This window comes from Palaemon carinicauda, chromosome 7 (genome assembly GCF_036898095.1).
Source record: "Palaemon carinicauda isolate YSFRI2023 chromosome 7, ASM3689809v2, whole genome shotgun sequence".
Taxonomy (NCBI): domain Eukaryota; kingdom Metazoa; phylum Arthropoda; class Malacostraca; order Decapoda; family Palaemonidae; genus Palaemon; species Palaemon carinicauda.
In genome coordinates, this window is record NC_090731.1 from 85,659,536 (window position 1) to 85,677,837 (window position 18,302).

An 18,302-nucleotide genomic window follows, 5' to 3' on the forward strand; every position below is an offset into this window, starting at 1 on the left:
TTCTTTTCAAGGTACCACATCAACCTTGCATTGACCATCTTCATGATTTTACATAAACAGGAAGTCAATGCAATAGGTCGATAGCTTGCTGCTAAAAACTTTTCCTTACCGGGTTTTAAAAAGGCTAAAATAATGGCTAGTTCCCAAACTCTTGGGTAACTATGATCATGCCATATTCTATTAACAATACTTGAAATAAATAACTTTGTATTAAAATATACATGTTTAACCATTGCATATGGAATTCCATTGGGTCCAGAAGCTGTATCGTTGCAAGTAGCGAGTGCAGAATCAAGTTCTCTTTCAGTAAAAGGAGAATTATACGATTCTTCCTTTCCTGTTGCAAAATTTAAAATTTTCTTTTCTTCAATGCTCCTGTACTGGTGACCAGGAGCTGCTACACTCTTGCACGATACATTTGAAAAATGGTCAGCCAGGGCATTACTAACTTCATTTCCTTCAGTCACAAACTGACCATTCACTTTCAACACTGGTGGTGAGTTCGGGGTAAATTTGCCTGCAATCTTATTTATTTTCCTACATACAGAAGATGGCGGTGTTCTACTATTAATGGAGGAAATGAAAGCCACCCAAGATTGGCGTCTAGCTTCTTTCATGGCACGACGGAACTGTGCTCTACATTTTTTGTATGATATCAAATTTTCATCCATACGGTGTCTACGCAATCTAGTCAGGGATTTTCTGGTGGCTCTGTACAAGGCTATTAATTCTGAGGACCACCACGGGACTGGTCGTCTTTTGAATAGTCCTGTGGTTTTGGGAATCAAATTGATTCCTGTTGTATGGAGAGTTCCATTCAGTAGGTCTATAGCATCATCAATACTTTCAAACTGTTCTGCTCTCCCTTTGATTTCACTTAGCTCAGAAAATTTAACCGAGTCTGCCTTGCCTAGATTCCATCGTGGTGATCTCTGCAAAGGCGGACCCTTGTTGGTGTTTATAATTATTGGTGCATGATCACTATTATGCCAATCATCTAATGTACTCCAATCAAAATCAAGAAGGCAGTTAGAGCTTGCGATTGAAAGGTCAATGCATGACAAGGTACCTGTCTGAACATGGAAGTGCGTGGGCTCTCCTGTATTAAGGAGTCCCACATCCTCATTCTCCACAATTGATGAGATAATATTGCCCCTTGTGTTGGCCAAAACATCACCCCATAAAGGATTTCTACCATTCATATCTCCCAGTAAGAGAAAAGGTTGAGGGAGTTGTTGAATGACCTCTGCTAAATCATCATATAAAAGATTATCATTTGGAGGTAAGTACAAAGAGCATATTGTATATTTTCTCCCTATATCAATTTGTACAACCACTACCTGCAGGGTTGTACGTATAGACATAGGTATTTGGGGAACATCTCGACGAATGTACACAAGACTTCCGCCATGGCTCCCTGCTTGTTGATTACATGGTGTTCTATAGCTAACATACTCTCGAGGACTAGGAGTGTAGAATCAAGCATACTTTCCGGTAGACATACAATTATGGGGGAACGTTCATGAATTAGGAGCTTAAGTTCTTCATATTTCGCCCTCAAACCCTGACAGTTCCATTGCAAAATGGAGGAGAAAACTGTGAATTATTTCTGGAAGACATCTTGGATGAGGTCTTCCCATTAGCAGTTTTTAATCTAACATTATCACCTGTAGGTTTCTTCAGAGTTGGTCTTGTTATGTTGGGTTCTACGTTTGAGGTTTTCTTTGTATCCTTTTGATCTATTTGTTGAGGTGTATGGTGGACCTCAACTTGAATTTCTGATTTATTCAGTTTATCTTCTGGTTCATTAGAAACATCAATAGACAAAACATAAAATTTATTTGATGTCATAACCTTAACGTTTCTAATGGAGGGTGGAGAGAGAGATGGAGGTCTCTCTCTTTTATGATTAATAGATGGTGGGATTCGAGGTTTTTGCACCTTCCCACTACAGGTGCAGCAGGTAAGTTAGTCTTAAGTGGAACCTCCATCAGATCAGGCAAGGACATGGCCTGAGAGAGGTTTGTATTATTTTTTGTAATGGGGGATGAAGGCTGTACAGCAATGGGCAATGACCCAGTGTTAATACACTGTGGTAAAGCCTCAAGAGGTAATATGGTTACCTCGTTATTTGACATTTTATCAGATGGTATACTTTTTTTTGAGCTATTGGCAGTACTATGTTGGTTTGATTTTAATGCCTTAGCATATGTATTTGATTTATTTAACAGTCTTTTGGCATGGGTTACACTTATATGTTCTAAGTTCGATTTTACGAGGGCAGCTTCCTCCAACTTATATAGCTCGCAGCTCGTCTGTGGATTTATGATTCGAGCTGCAATTTAAACACCTGGCTCCAAGTGTACACTCTCCATGGTAAGATTTGAAGCAAATACCACACATCTCATTTTTGCAAGCTTTAGACAGGTGCCCAAATTTAAAACAATTGAAGCATTGCAGTGGCTTCTGCTTGAAGGGTCTTACTTTAATCCTTTCGTTCTCAATAATAATATGAAAAGGTACATCAGCATCCTGGAACGTAAGGATTATCATTGATGTACCTGGGACTTTGTGAACTTTCCATACATTTAGTGGACACATGGCCAGTATCTCCTTCTCTGTAAATTCATATAGATCTGTTAAAAAAATTACGCCCCTTCCGTAGCTAAAATTTAGGTGGGGTTTGATATCTAACTTAATGTCATCATTACTTATTTTCATATTGGACAATATTACAGACTGTGTACTGGATTTGGCATGGATAAGGAAACTATTTTTTCCAAAACGAGATATATCGCCTGGTGCAATAGTTCCTACTTTTTTCTGAATCAATTTGCATATTTTAAAATAATTCCCTGTAACCCCCTTTGATTCAGCTATAAGCCACATCGATGGTTTTGGATTTCTCTGGGAGGGCATAACTAAATCTGCGTCTTTTTCCAACCAATCGGCAGGCCTATACACATCCAAATCTTTTGGTACCGTATCGCAGAGAACAGCTGCAACATTCCAGTTATTAATTTTAATATTATTGAAGTTACTTATTGCACTAAATGCTTCATCATAACTACTGTAAGATATCCATGAATCCCATGTTTCAGCTTCAAGTTTCATCCTTATTTCTTTTATGCATCCATAGCATTAAAATGCTTTACATAGATGATCCTAATTTTTCTCTATTGAAATTTGAGTAACATGAAGGATTCGAAGTTTCCTCGCGTTACCCAAATTACTCGCTTTTGAAATATCAGAAGGATGGTCCTTTCCCATTCCGAGGTCATCAACAGAACTTTCCCTTATCACATTATCAGAGGTCGGCAACAATGCGGGGGGGGAGTCAGCAAATCCAGGGGATGGAGAGTCAGTATTTGAAGGGTCCATAGTTAAGGGTGGGATTTTCTGTTTTTTGTTAGTTTTGTTGGTTTACCTGCTTGAGAATTTTAAGAAAGTATCATACGTTGGAAAGGAAATTTGCATTCTCCACTATCGGCACAATGAGAGTATACTTCCCAGATGGTCCACTCCATACCCTACCCGAAGGATAGCATCAAAACAGATATAGAGACACAGGTGTAAGCTAAACCCGCCTGTTAGGACTGAGACCAAGAATATATGGAATCATCCTCCCCATATCTGTAATGATGGGCTTCCGGCCAAAAGCCAAGAGTCCCACCTCAAGGATTGGATCCCCCTGGATTCCGATGATCCAACCCTTGAGAGAAGTTCTGCAAAAAAGGTCCAAACCATCTTTGGGATGGCTGAGATCATCCAATACTCTCATATATAGCTCTGAATGCAAATACCTCCCAACCGTGATCCCTTCTCCCATTCGTCTAATCAGGCAGTAATAACGAATGTGGAAATATCCACGCCATTCAAATAAAATAAAAATAAATAGATAAATAAATAAATGAACAAATAAAATAATATATATATATATATATATATATATATATATATATATATATATATATATATATATATATATATATATATATATATATATATAAAACTTAAGAGACATAATACTCAGAGTTAGGACAGCAAGACAAAAGAAAGTTGATAAAATTAGGAGAAGGTTGAAGAAATATTGAGCAGAAGGAATAGAGGAAAGGGAGAGAAATTTAGATTCGAACTTGGGGAGTAATTTCCCGAAGTTCAAGAGTCCTCTTGCCCGTCATCAAGTTTAAGCACGGGAATGAAATGCCGTACTGAAGTTCAATTACTTCATCAAGGCATTCTCTCATTAAGAGGGTAATATTTAAATTCCTTATAAGGGAAAATACAGAGTGGAATAACTCTCGTATGTACAGCCGGAGCTAGTGAATATTTATATTAACTCCTCCACCTGTAAAATAATACTGAACGGTGTTCCATGAGTGTCCCGATAATCAAAGGATTCATCAGGGTGTTGAGGGAATGCTTCAACCTCAGCATGTTATGCAGTCCCAACAATAGACTGCGAAAGGATACACAGAGTATGTTAAAAATACTTGTACTACTGTATTGTTATATGCTGTAGTTTTCCAACTACTGTATTGTTATATACTGTAGTTTTACTGGCTACTGTATTGTTGTATACTGTAGTTTTATCGGTACACTACCAGGGTTAGGCTAGTGCATGGTGGTACCAAGTGATAATGCAATATATAGGGGTTTGTGTCTAAGAAAACTTAAATGATTTGTGTGTATGAAGAAACGGATTTTGAGCGAAGCGAAAAATCTATTTTTGGGTGAGATAGCCATGTCGTCCTGATGGAAGGTTCCTATTGGTAGCTTTCTAAGGGATATTTGGCTACAGTGATATTCCCAGAGAATTAACCTTTAGGTCTCCAGAATTCTAACCCCTGGCGCAAATATCCTTAAAATTTCTCTTAAGGATATCGCATAATATCAGGGGACGTATATCTTGATACGACACATAGCAATCATCACCCCGAATAGCGTTTTCGTTTCGAGGGGGAAGAGTGGCGAAAACAGAAGGGGTGCCGTTATCAAGGTTACCCTTTCCTCTCGTACTATTACGAGTATCCAAGATGGCGCTTATTCCTTGTAGCATTGAGCATGGTGCTAAAAGAAATAGTATTTTCGGGAGGGATCCTGCCAAGGCCTTTTCTATAGAAAAGGAGGGCGGGACCATCAGGACGACATGGCTATCTCACCCAAAAATAGATTTTTCGCTTCACTCAAAATCCATTTTTGGGGCTCAGGCCATGTCGTCCTGATGGAAGTTTACCAGAGAATTACTAGAAAGTACTGTATCTGTGGATTTTTATAGGTGCCTTAACCTTGGGACAAATTTTCCTATGGTCATCCAGACCATTGAGACATATAACGTTACCGTTATACGTCATTACCACTAATCATAAACAATGTTAGTGCTTCCTGCCCCCTGCAGGGAAAAGTCATACTAGACAGTAGGAAAGGGGTCTCAAGGTTTGCATATATTGTATGAACGAACATAGCATCAACTATATATACAAGAGTCTTATGGTTTGTATATTGTGTTGGAACATAGCATCAGCTAGATATACAAGTCTCACGGTTTGTATAATATATTGGAACATAGCATCAACTAGATATACATGAGTCTTACTGTTTGTATATTGTGTTGGAACATAGCATCAACTAGATATACAGGAGTCTCACTGTTTGTATATCATGTTGGAGCAAAAGTATCAGCTATATTTATTGTCCAAACATACAATAATATGAAGTTTTACTTAGGTAATTAGGTAAGAAAACTCTGACTATACTTTATTTGTATTAATTGTAGGGTAAAATAAGATGCAATTACACATTAATAGGCATTTATTCACAATAAATGACCAAATATAAAGTAACATGTGTAATATATGTTAATATATATAAACAAATATACATTAGGCAACATAATACAGAAAATTTTGTTTCCACCTGAAAGGGAAGAAATGAATAGTGCCACAATTGAATTTGAAAATTTAATAAAATTTTCTAATATAGTTTTCTGTAATGTTGGATACTATCAACACTGTGTAAAGTACACACGGCATGAGTGTTATCTGTATAATTCTCCACCTAAAATAATTAGAACAGTCTTTAGAGTCACCATGGTGACACTCACTTAAAATGTATTGCACTGTAAGGTGTAAAACATTTTTACCCGGTAATTGATAGTCCCAATCAATTCACTATTCATCGCAGTACTAGACGACAGGTTTTAATACACTACCTGCCGCCACCACAAAATGCTTCAACTCATGCACCTGTTTTGCACCTTCTCAGTCGGGAAGCTGGAGTCCGATATTGCCGGACGTCAGTTTGGAGAAGATCTCCCGAAATTGTCAGATTTCCACCTGCGCAGGGAGCAGGAAACCAAGGAGAGACTTGCCGCCTCTATGTCCTTGCAGACTGGGTTAGAGATGGCAAGCATCCCTGACACCCCAGATATGTATATGGTCTTTGCCAAAGCATGTTACACCCCAGATATGTATATGGTCTTTGCCAAAGCACATTTGGCAACAGTCACCAAAGACCTATCCAATTTCATTAAAGCCAGACGGGCTTGCAGAGAGTTCGTGTTCGCCTCGGCTGCGGTGAGACACGAATCAAGGAAGCTGATAGCTTCCAATATCTGGAGAAAAGACCTCTTCCCAAGCAAAGCGGTCAAAGAAGTCGTTAACAGAGCCACTACGGAGAACAGGAATCTCCTATACAAATGGGGCTTGTCATCCAAGAGGAAGTCTTCTACTGAAGAGGGTCCCCAACCCAAACGGAAGACCAAACGACCCAGAGTGCCCTCTCGCCCTCCACGACAACAACAACAGCTTCCCGTGGCCACGGTGCCCCAGACGGTGGCACAACCACTTACCACGTTCCAGCTGGTGCCCCAACAGGTGGCGACTCAGTCGCCTGTCTTTACCCCAGCCTTTGAAAGACAATCAACAACCTTTCGAGGTTCCTCTAGACGCCCCCTCCAGAGTTAGGGGCAACAGAGGTGGACATGGCCAAGGAGGCAAGTCCTCCAACCAGCACTCCAAGTGAGATGCTTCCGGTAGGAGGAAGACTTCACCTCTTCCGGGATCGTTGGACCTTCCATCCCTGGGCCCACAGCCTAGTCAAGAACGGACTGGGGTGCAGTTGGAATGCAACTCCATCGAATTTCCCTAAGTTCTTCCAACACTCAACCCCCAGACTGGAAGAATATGTTCAAGAACTCCTAGACAAGAGAGTTGTAAGGAGGGCAAAGTCCATCAAATTCCAAGGAAGGCTGTTCTGTGTTCCGAAGAAAGACTCTGAAAAGCTCAGAGTCATTCTGAACTTATCACCACTCAACAAGTTCAGAATGCTGACCCTTCAACACATAAGGACCCTATTGCCCAAACAGGCATACACAGTCTCCATAGATATGGCAGACGCATAGTGGCATGTTCCGATCAATCTCCAAGTCTCCTCCTACATAGGATTCAAACTGCAAAAAAGACAGTATGTCTTCAGAGCCATGCCCTTCGGACTAAACATAGCCCCTAGGGTATTCACAAAGCTTGTGAACGCAGTCATTTGTCAACTACTCCTAAAAGGGAGTTCAGGTGATTGCCTACCTGGACGACTGGCTGGTATGGGCAGCATCCAAAGAAGAATGCATGCAAGCCTCCAAGGAAGGGATCCAGTTCATGGAACATCTAGGATTAAAGATCAACTTGGAAAAGTCTCGTCTATCTCCAGCTCAGAAGTTCCAATGGCTGGGTGTCCACTGGAACTTACAGTCACACTGCCTTTCCATTCCATCAAAGAAGAGGAGAGAGATCGGGATCTGTCAAGAGACTCCTTCAATCCGTCAGGATTTCAAGAAGGCAACAGGAGAGAGTGTTGGAGTCTCTCCAGTTCGCTTCAGTGACAGACCCAGTGTTGAGAGCACAATTAAAAGATGCATCAAGAGTCTGGAGAAAATACGCATCAAACGCTCGAAGAGATCTGAAAAGATCAATACCAACTCATCTGCGATCACTCCTCAAGCCATGGTCAGAGGCCAAGTACCTAAAGAAAAAGGTACCCCTACAACCGCCTCCACCTTCAGTCACCGTTCACACGGATGCCTCAAAGGAAGGGTGGGGAGGCACCTTTCACCATCGGAAAGTCCAAGGAACCTGGTCCTCCCTCTTCAAGACCTTCCACATCAACATTCTGGAAGCCATGGCAGTTTTTCTCTCACTGAAAAACTAAAAATTCGCTGCTCGATCCACATCCCACTGGTACTAGACAGGGAGGTTGTAATGAGATGCCTGAATCGACAGGGCTCGAGATCGCCTCAAATCAACCAAGTGATATTGGCCATCTTCCGCCTGGCGTAGAAGAAGAGATGGCACTTATCAGCAGTTCCCCTTCAAGGGTTCCGCAATGTGACGGCGGACGCTCTATCCAGGCTCAACCCGATAGAGTCAGAATGGTCCCTAAACGCAAGATCATTCTCCTTTATCTTACGCAAAGTCCCAGGACTGCAGATAGACCTCTTCGCAACGAGCGACAACAAGAAGCTACCCCGGTACGTAGCCCCATACGAGGATCCTCTAGAGGAAGCAACGGATGCGATGTTCATAGACTGGAACAGATGGTCCAAGATTTACCTGTTCCCTCCAACCAACCTCCTGCTGAAGGTCCTCAACAAACTGAGATCCTTTTAAGGAACGGCAGCAATAGTGGCTCACAAGTGGCCCAACAGCATCTGGTTCTCCTTGATAACGGAACTACGGCTGAAACTGATTCCGTTGCTGGATCCAGTACTGACTCAGCAAGTGCAGAAGTCGACTGTCTCAGCTTCATCACAGAAAACCCGGAACCTTCATCTCATGATTTTCTCACCTTAGCAGTCAAGAAAAGGTTCAGGATTTCAAAGGACATAATTAACTTTTTAGAAGAATACAAGTCGAAATCAACGAGAAGACAATACGAGTCTTCCTGGAAGAAATGGGTTGCCTTTGTCAAGGCAAAGAATCCAAAGGAGATATCAACAGAATTTTGTTTATCCTTCTTTATCCATTTCCATGAACAAGGTTTAGCAGCCAACACGATCTTTACGTGTAAATCTGCCCTGACTAGACCTTTGCTATACGCCTTCCAAGTGGACTTCTCCAATGAAATCTTCAACAAGATTCCAAAAGCCTGCGCTAGACTTCGGCCCGCAGCTCCTCCGAGGCCCATTTCCTGGTCCTTGGATAAGGTTCTTCACTTAGCGTCGACCTTGGACAACGAAGATTGCTCTCTAAAAGATTTGACTCAAAAGGTGATATTCTTATTTGCACTAGCCTCAGGAGCCAGAGTTTGTGAAATAGTGGCCCTTTCGAGGAGTGATGGCCACCTTCAGTTCACAGACTGCGGAGAACTGAACCTATTTCCGGACCCAGCGTTTCTCGCCAAAAACGAGCTGCCCACCAAGAGGTGGGGCCCCTGGAGAATCTGCCCTCTATAGGAAAAAGCATCTCTAGGTCCAGTAGAATGCCTAAAGGTCTATCTTCGTAGAACTTCAGACTTTAAGGGAGGTCTGCTTTTCAGGGGAGAAATATCAGGTTCTACACTGACCTTGAAACAACTAAGGGCGAAGATCACCCATTTCATTCGCAGAGCGGATCCAGACAGTACACCCGCAGGTCATGATTCGAGAAAGGTTGCTTCGTCTCTAAACTTTTTCCAGAACATGTGTTTTGATAGCCTTCGCGCTTACACTGGATGGAAATCATCCAGGGTTTTCTTTAAACATTACGCAAAACAAGTACAAGAGATAAAGTACTACGTGGTGGCAGCAGGTAGTGTACTAAAACCTGACGCTTGAATTCTGCAAAGAACAGTGCACTAATTGGGACTTTTAGTGAAGGGTGTGCATGATTAACTCCTACGGTGTTTCATGTTTAGTGATGTGTCTAGTAACTGACACTATAGACTGTTCTAAATACAAAGGTGACTAAAGCATAAAAGACTGACACATGTGCCATACGTATTCATACGCAAGTGTTCTTTTTGTAACAACAGAGACAATAGTGAAATATTACTATATTTCCCATAGGGTGGCTTGTGTTTCCTTTTCAGATGAAACTTTGTTCTTTCCGTTATTACTAGTTATTATGCTTTCACACAATATTTTCAAAGAAAATTTTTATTTGATTGTATATGTTACAACCCATTTCTATATACTGTCTGTTAATAAACACAGTTATGAATTTTTGCGTCTCATTTCGCCCTAAAAATTCTAAAATGCAAATAAAGGGTGTCAGAGCTACTTTTTATCCTCTTATTTTTGGAAAATATTCAGAATAAATTCTATTTCTGTTCTAAGCAAACAATCATCAAATTTATATGTTATGCTATTAAGTTCAGTCCCTGGTAATGACTGACTTTACCAACCTGTTTACCTTACTGACTTTACAATTTCCTACATGAATATTAACCTGTCTAACTTGTCTACAACGAACATGCAGACTGAGGGAGGTGTCAGTAACCTATACATATTTGTTCCTTTTAGAATACAAACTATGTTTTTACGTATATGATGACACTAATATACAACTTGTTTGCTAGATTGTTCCTTGAAATCAGCCTCGGGTTTTTTTCCTAGAGTCTTCCATGACTCATCCCTGTAGGGAGCAGGAAGCACTGACATAATCCATGATCCGTTGAAAGGTGTATGACGGTAACACCAGGTGTCTCTAGGTCTAGATGACCAAGGAAAATTTATCTTGTGGTTATTGGCACTATTGAAAATCCACAGATACATTAATGCTCTGGTAAACTTCCATCAGGACGACATGGCCTGAGCCAAAAAAACCGCGAAAAATCTATTTTTGGGTGAGGTAGCCATGTCGTCCTGATGGACCCACCCTCCTTTGACAAAGGACAAATGAATCCCTCCCTTATGTACTGTATCTGTAGCATCTCATTACCACTACAAAGAATGACAAGATGGCGCCACACGGCGTCGTGCTGGTGCTCAACAACAGTACGAGAAGGAGCGTTGCCTTAATAACGGCCCTCCTACAATTCTTGCCACTTTCCCCTCTCGAAGCGTAAACGCTATTAGGGGTGTAGATAGCTATGTGGCGTGTCAAGAATACGTCTTCTGATCTTATGCGATATCCCTCAGGATAAAACAAGGGATACTCGAGCCAGCAGTTAGAATTCTGGATACCTTTGGTAAAATTCTCTGGATATATCACTGTAGTTAAATATAACCTAGGAAGCTACTAAGAAGGAACTCCCATCAGGACGACATGGCTACCTCACCCAAAAATAGATTTTTCACTTCCCTCAAAATCCGTTTTTTAAGTGATGAGATTCATTATGACATGGAAAAGTTTATTCTGACTAAATCCTATGGATGCTTATTAGATTCGACCTGTTCTGAGGCAAGAGCCCAAAAATGACGCAACCAGAAGAGGAAATATATCCTCCATCTCCCCCTAGATTCAGATTGACTGTACCACCATTTGCAAAGAGCGAACTACCTCACCCACTGCCTTAAAAACTTTGAGCTCAGAGAACATCCATCTCCCATCACAGAAAAAGTGCCGCCAAAAATTTTCCCAACACTTATCAAGAGTTACACTGGGGTCAAATTTTTTATCTATCCCTTAGAGATTACAAACAACTATGAAGCCTACTTCTAGACTCCACAGTCACAGGACCAAGGAATATGACCCAACTATAAATTCATTCAAATATCTAGTTACTGTATTGTGATTATGGTCATGACATAGCAATGCATAGAGGTTCTTACTGCCATAGTGGATGATCTTGGCTATGGTACCACTAAAACAGGTAGGCTTAGATATCAGTCATCAACCTCCTATTTATTGTGCAGGTGAGGAGGTCGTTCACGTAGCTTTTCGGGGGTGAATTCTTCATTAATTTAGGATAGATAACTCCTGTTTAGAGTTGAAGTTTCATCTTCATATTGTTTACATTTTAGGAGTATTCTTACAAAGCATAGGATATTTTAAAAATTTCTACTGTTTAAATGAGCTAAAGTGTAATTCAAGTTTTAATCACTTAAAAAGTCATTAATTCTGTTGTTATATAGGTAATTTCCCATTAACTTAGGGGGTTTGCATATTTGTCGTTAAATAATCTACCCTCATAGTCGACTCTTAACCCTGGATAGGTACGCTCCTCGGACACCCCTTTAAGGGTATACTCGGACGCGAACGACCCCGACGCCAAAAAATATTCTTGAAAAATCAGTTTTTGCAGTAACCTCCTTTTTTCTTTTGCCAAAAAAAACTTCAATGAATGCTTAAAACAACTGTAAAGATAAATACTACTCATCTGCAGAAAAACTATTTATTATAAATATTTTAAAAAATTAAGTAGAAAAAAAAAAGACCTGACATAAAAATTCATAAAAAAAAAGTTTATACATATATACAAAAATCCTTTTAGGAATTGATTCTTGAATGTTTAGGACACATCTTGATGTATTTTGGATGAAGTCAGACCCATGGAGGTGAAGATCTGAAATGAGAAAAAAAGGGTAACTTTTTTTGGCCAAAAAAATGTCCAAATTTCATGAATTTTTTTGGGTACCCAAATGAAATAGGAAGTGGCTAATTTTTTTAGGGAATAAACATATGTTATCCTAAAATAGAAATATGTAAAAAAATCTTCATTATTTTGTAAATTACATTTATATCAGGGGCCATATCTAAAGGTAATTTTTTGAGTACTTAGAAATTTCGTAAAAAAATACATATATTTAATATATAATATGATATTTATGCAGGTAAAAATATACCAAAATATCACAAATTCTATAGGGAACAAGAATATATATAGATAGGGCAGCTTACGCTTCGGATATGTCCACAAATTGGCCGCCAACCACACTGACTCAGACTCCCTAATCTGCCACTTGAAATGTAGGAAGGGTATGTCAATTTCAAGGTGTTATTTACTAATCTAATTATTATTGGATATGCATAAAAATTGTATGGTGGGTTGCTGGATAATTGTCGATTATTTTACAACTATAAAATTAAAATTCTGACCCAAAAAAATTTTTTTGAAGGGAAATAAAATCGAAAAAAAAAAAAATGTAAAACAATATAATATTTTAGCTAAAAAAATTTGATGATATTCAATCAAAAAAAAAGTAAACAAAATTTTCCGACAAATAAACATCTAGAGGAATCATTACTCTGTGATAGTTCCTTAGTATGTAGTAATTTTGAAAGAATTGGGAAAAAACGAAAAAATGGCAATCACCGGAAAATCGAACACATACCTATATATACGCCATATCTGGCTAAAAAAAAGATAGGCATGGGTAGCCAGATCATCTAGAAACACTTTCCAACACTATAAAAATATAAGTTTTGCGACACTACTTGCCAATTCCTTACGGTAACATGACTAAGCAAAAAAATGCAAAACAAATAAAAAGGGGCACTCGCGGAAAAATGGCTAACATTCTAATATACGGCATTTCAGAAAAAAAAAAAAATTCAGCCACGTGCTAGGCAAACCATCAAGGCACATTTTCCGACAAATAAACATCTAAATGAATAATTACTCTGTGATAGTTCCTTAGTACGTAGTAATTTTGAAAGAAATGGGAAAAAACGAAAAAATGGCAATCACAGGAAAATCGAACACATACCTATATATACGCCATATCTGGCTAAAAAAAGAAGATAGGCATGGGTAGCCAGATCATCTAGAAACACTTTCCAACACTATAAAATTATAAGTTTTGCGACACTACTTGCCAATTCCTTACGGTAACATGACTAAGCAAAAAAATGCAAAACAAATAAAAAGGGGCACTCGTGGAAAAATGGCCATTCTAATATACGGCATTTCAGAAAAAAAAAATTTCAGCCACGTGCTAGGCAAACCATCAAGGCACATTTTCTGACAAATAAACATATAAATGAAATATTACTCTGTGATAGTTCCTTAGTACGTAGTAATTTTGAAAGAAATGGGAAAAAACGAAAAAATGGCAATCACAGGAAAATCGAACACATACTTATATATACGCCATATCTGGCTAAAAAAAAAATAGGCATGGGTAGCCAGATCATCTAGAAACACTTTCCAACACTATAAAAATATAAGTTTTGCGACACTACTTGCCAATTCCTTACGGTAACATGACTAAGCAAAAAAATGCAAAACAAATAAAAAGGGGCACTCGCGGAAAAATGCCCAACATTCTAATATACGGCATCTCAGATATAAAAAAAAAGACATGCACGTGTTAGCCCAACCATCAAGGCACACTTTCTAACACATAAACATGAAAAAAAAATCAATAATATACGGCAATTCCTTACTACGTAGTAAATTTTTACAAATATTGAAAAAAACAGAAATTGGCAACCGCAGTTAAATACCCAATATACCAATAACTACGTCGTATCTGACAAAAACAAAATCACGCATGGGTAGCCAGATCATCTAGACACACTTTCCAACACTAAAAAAGCAAAAGTTTTACGATACTATTTCGCAATATCTTACGGAAAAATGACTTGGCAAAAAAATTAAAAAAAATGAAAAAGGGACACTCGCGGTAAAATGCCCGACATTCTAATATACGGCATCTCAGATAAAAAAAAAAAGACATGCACGTGTTAGCCCAACCATCAAGGCACACTTTCTAACACATAAACATGAAAAAAAAAATGAATAATATACGGCAATTCCTTACTACGTAGTAATTTTTACAAATATTGAAAAAAAAACAGAAATTGGTAACCGCAGTTAAATACCCAATATACCAATAACTACGTCGCATCTGACAAAAACAAAGTCATGCATGGGTAGCCAGATCATCTAGACACACTTTCCAACACTAAACAAGCAAAAGTTTTACGACCCTATTTGGCAATATCTTACGGAAAAATGACTAGGCAAAAAAATGAAAAAAAAATTAAAAAGGGGCACTCGCGGTAAAATGGTCCTCGTGGTGATGAACGACATTTTAACTAAAAAAAAATCATGCACATGGTAGCCAAACAATCCACCAAGACTTTCCACAACTGATAACCTATACAAGTTGCACCATTCTACGACAATTTCATAATACGTAATAACTTTGATAATTATGCAAACTACCTTAGAAGGGTAAACTCGGTCGCGCTCGACCCCGACGCGTCTCAGAAATCGGGGAAGGAGTACAGCTACAGCAATGCACATCTGGACACTACTAGAGCGTGTAGGGGAGACACCTCCTGCAGGTCGATCACCCACAAATTCAGTCACGGGGGTGAGTCACGTGAGAAAAACCTGTTTTTTTTTGACGCTCGGGGTCGCAAACGACCCATCGTACCTATCCAGGGTTAAGCATAAAATTTCCTAGTCGCATAATGTCGACAGAATCGCTAGTAGGCAAAGCCTAAAAAAATACTGCTAATTTTAAAGACAATTTGTATTTTTCCTAGCTATACAAACCTGAGACATTTAAATGGGTTACTCCTAGTCTCTTTTTCTATGACTAGACAATAAAAAGAAAGAGGATTTGATTGCACCACAATACGGTTACTTAGCATCCGCATGGCGGCGCAGGCCGCCGTTGCATTACACTCTTCACTCTCTTCTGGTCAAAGACTTGTTGGGTAGATGAGGCAGGACCTTTGATTATATGATTCAGGGTTGTATAGCAAGGAAAAAAAATGTTTAAAAAATTTGTAGTTTATTCCTACACATAAAAATTTCTAAATCATTTAAATTGTAGTTTTCCTTAGGTAGGGAGAAGTCTCCATTAAGAGGTATGCCCATCTGCTCTAATAGATACTATCAATAAAAAAAAGTATTAGCCACAGATCAAAAGTGGATAAATTGGAACTGTGTGACCAGCTCGTAAAGAGGAAAGGCCGCCGTTGCATTACACTCTTCACTCTCTTCTGGTCAAAGACTTGTTGGGTAGATGAGGCAGGACCTTTGATTATATGATTCAGGGTTGTATAGCAAGAAAAAAAAATGTTTAAAAAATTTGTAGTTTATTCCTACACATAAAAACTTCTAAATCATTTAAATTGTAGTTTTCCTTAGGTAGGGAGAAGTCTCCATTAAGAGGTATGCCCATCTGCTCTAATAGATACTATCAATAAAAAAAAGTATTAGCCACAGATCAAAAGTGGATAAATTGGAACTGTGTGACCAGCTCGTAAAGAGGAAAGGCCATACGTTCAATCCAAGAGAATATGTCTTGTGCCAGGGGTGAAGCTATATATAGGGCAAGATCCCTGAGAAAGCTTCTGGTCCATCTCTGATCACCATCCACCTTGATCCACATTACATATCCTTATAATGCTGATAATAACTGATGCCTTTGATAAAACCAGTTATGTTTCCCATAAGAGAGTAAGATTACATATTTGTTGCTTGGCAACAATAGGGCATAAAGAGAAAGTATCCAGAAACCTATGAGTAAGATCTCTAAGGTAATGATATGTGAAAGTAATTTGTCTCTTCCACGAGCCAGCTTTGAGGAATTGTGTTACCAAGTGGTTTTTGTGGAGCACTAGGGTTGCAGCAAGACCATGGATGTCATGTGCTCGAGAGGCGAACGCTGGTGACAGTTCTCCTGAGGATTTATAAGCTACCATGATTGTTTCTCTCAACCAAAATGAAATTGTGTTTTGGATACTTTTTTTTTTAAGCGACCTGTACTCACGAACAAATTGGAAACTTTAGGTCTAAGATATGCCATTCTCTTTAAATATACAGTATCTAAATTGCTCTCATGAGACAAAGTAAAATATCATCCTAGTCATCAGTTACCTCTTTGAGAGAAAAGATCATGAAAGAGTCAAATCTGATATTTTCAACCAGATTCTGGGTCTTAGCCATATATTCCGGGAACAAATGATAAGGACAATTCTTTGCACCCTTTGCAAATGAATAAGATAAAATAGACCAAATGGTTCTCTTACTCTTTCGGTTAAATCTAAGGCAAAGAGGAAGATGGTTTTTTAAGGTAAGGTCACTGTCTAAGATTTTTTGTTTAGGTTCGTAAGGGGCCTTTCTTCAAAGACCCGAGAACCTGTGTCACATCTCGGGAAGAAGGACTGAGTTTTAGAGGAGGGCAAGGCTGCTCGGAACTCCACATGGGAGCTGACAGTTCCCATGAAGAGGTTAAGCCCTTTTAGTTAGAAAACCTGGCTCAAGGCTGAGCGGTTGCCTTTTACTGCAGTGACTGGAAGCAATTTCTCGATCCTCAGGAACCCCAAAAGGTCAGCAATCAGGGGAATAGTGACCTTGAGTGGAGCAGTATTCCCCATAAACCACCAATTACAAAAGAGTTTCCACTTGGCCTAGTAGACTGTTGTGGATGACTTTCGGAGATACTGTACTCTGATAATCTGGATTTAATTCATGATATCTGAAATCAATTATAACAGTGTACAGTTGGTTATTACCCGGTTTTATTGTAGATAAAAAGAAATGGTGGCATAGGGGAAAAAATTCTTGAGCGTTCTGTGTAATTTTTTATCAGTTAGCTAGAGTTCAGGGAACAATAGCATATGAATTTCTGGTAAAGGTAACTGAAATAGTAATTACTAATGCCCAATCAAAGTCTAATTCCCTAGGGAAACATACTGAAACAGTATGAAAAAAATACCACTGATATTTCTATGTTGAATGCTTATGAACGAACATGATAAAATGACTATGGAGGTCCTGTAGAGAGTAGGGTTCCCCTACTGGACAGGACCAGAAAAGCAGCCCACAAAGTTAGTAAGTAGAGTAATGGCACAAATAGTGATGGTTAACCAAGGCCTTTTGACCTAAGAGTCAAGGGAGGTGTGTGGGGCTGAGATATATAGGCCCCATTGCTGCTCCACTAACAAAAATGACTTAATGTACAAATCTAGAATCCTTGCAATACTGCTTTAAAACTGAAAACAGATGACATGACTTACCTTTGACTTATTTGTATGGTTAACAGGGTGTTCTTCACTGTTATGACTACTAGGTGCTGGACTAGGAGATCCTGGAACCTCACCAGGTTCCAAAGTTGTATTTTCTGCTTTATGCTCGTCCTTCTTGATTCTCTTGAGCTCTGGCATGCCTGGAGGTCTGTTACGCTGCCGAGAACGATTAGATGGAGGTGGTCCAAAATCTGGTCGCAAAGTTAGTTTAGGTGGGTCATCTTTTCTGTTTGTTTCTGGAAACAAATCAATTAAAAAGTTTGATGAATATCAAATATAATTCAGACAAATATGAAATAAAACTGAGCCATAAGTGTAATGACCACAGAATTTAATACATATGGCTATTACAACTATATATTTGTTGGTCTATTGGTTAAAAACAGGTGAATTTTCATT

The 18,302-nt window shown here is 39.1% G+C and overlaps 1 protein-coding gene across 3 annotated transcripts in view; it reads right to left on the reverse strand.

Annotated features, from left to right (window-relative positions):
- LOC137643954 (zinc finger and BTB domain-containing protein 24-like) overlaps positions 1-18,302 on the reverse strand; it is a 271,442-nt gene that overhangs the window by 109,370 nt on the left and 143,770 nt on the right. For all 3 annotated transcript variants that reach the window (XM_068376746.1, XM_068376745.1, XM_068376744.1), the window contains one exon: positions 17,895-18,139. In XM_068376746.1, coding sequence (XP_068232847.1) covers positions 17,895-18,139 — 245 coding nt within the window. The remainder of the gene's footprint in view (positions 1-17,894; positions 18,140-18,302) is intronic.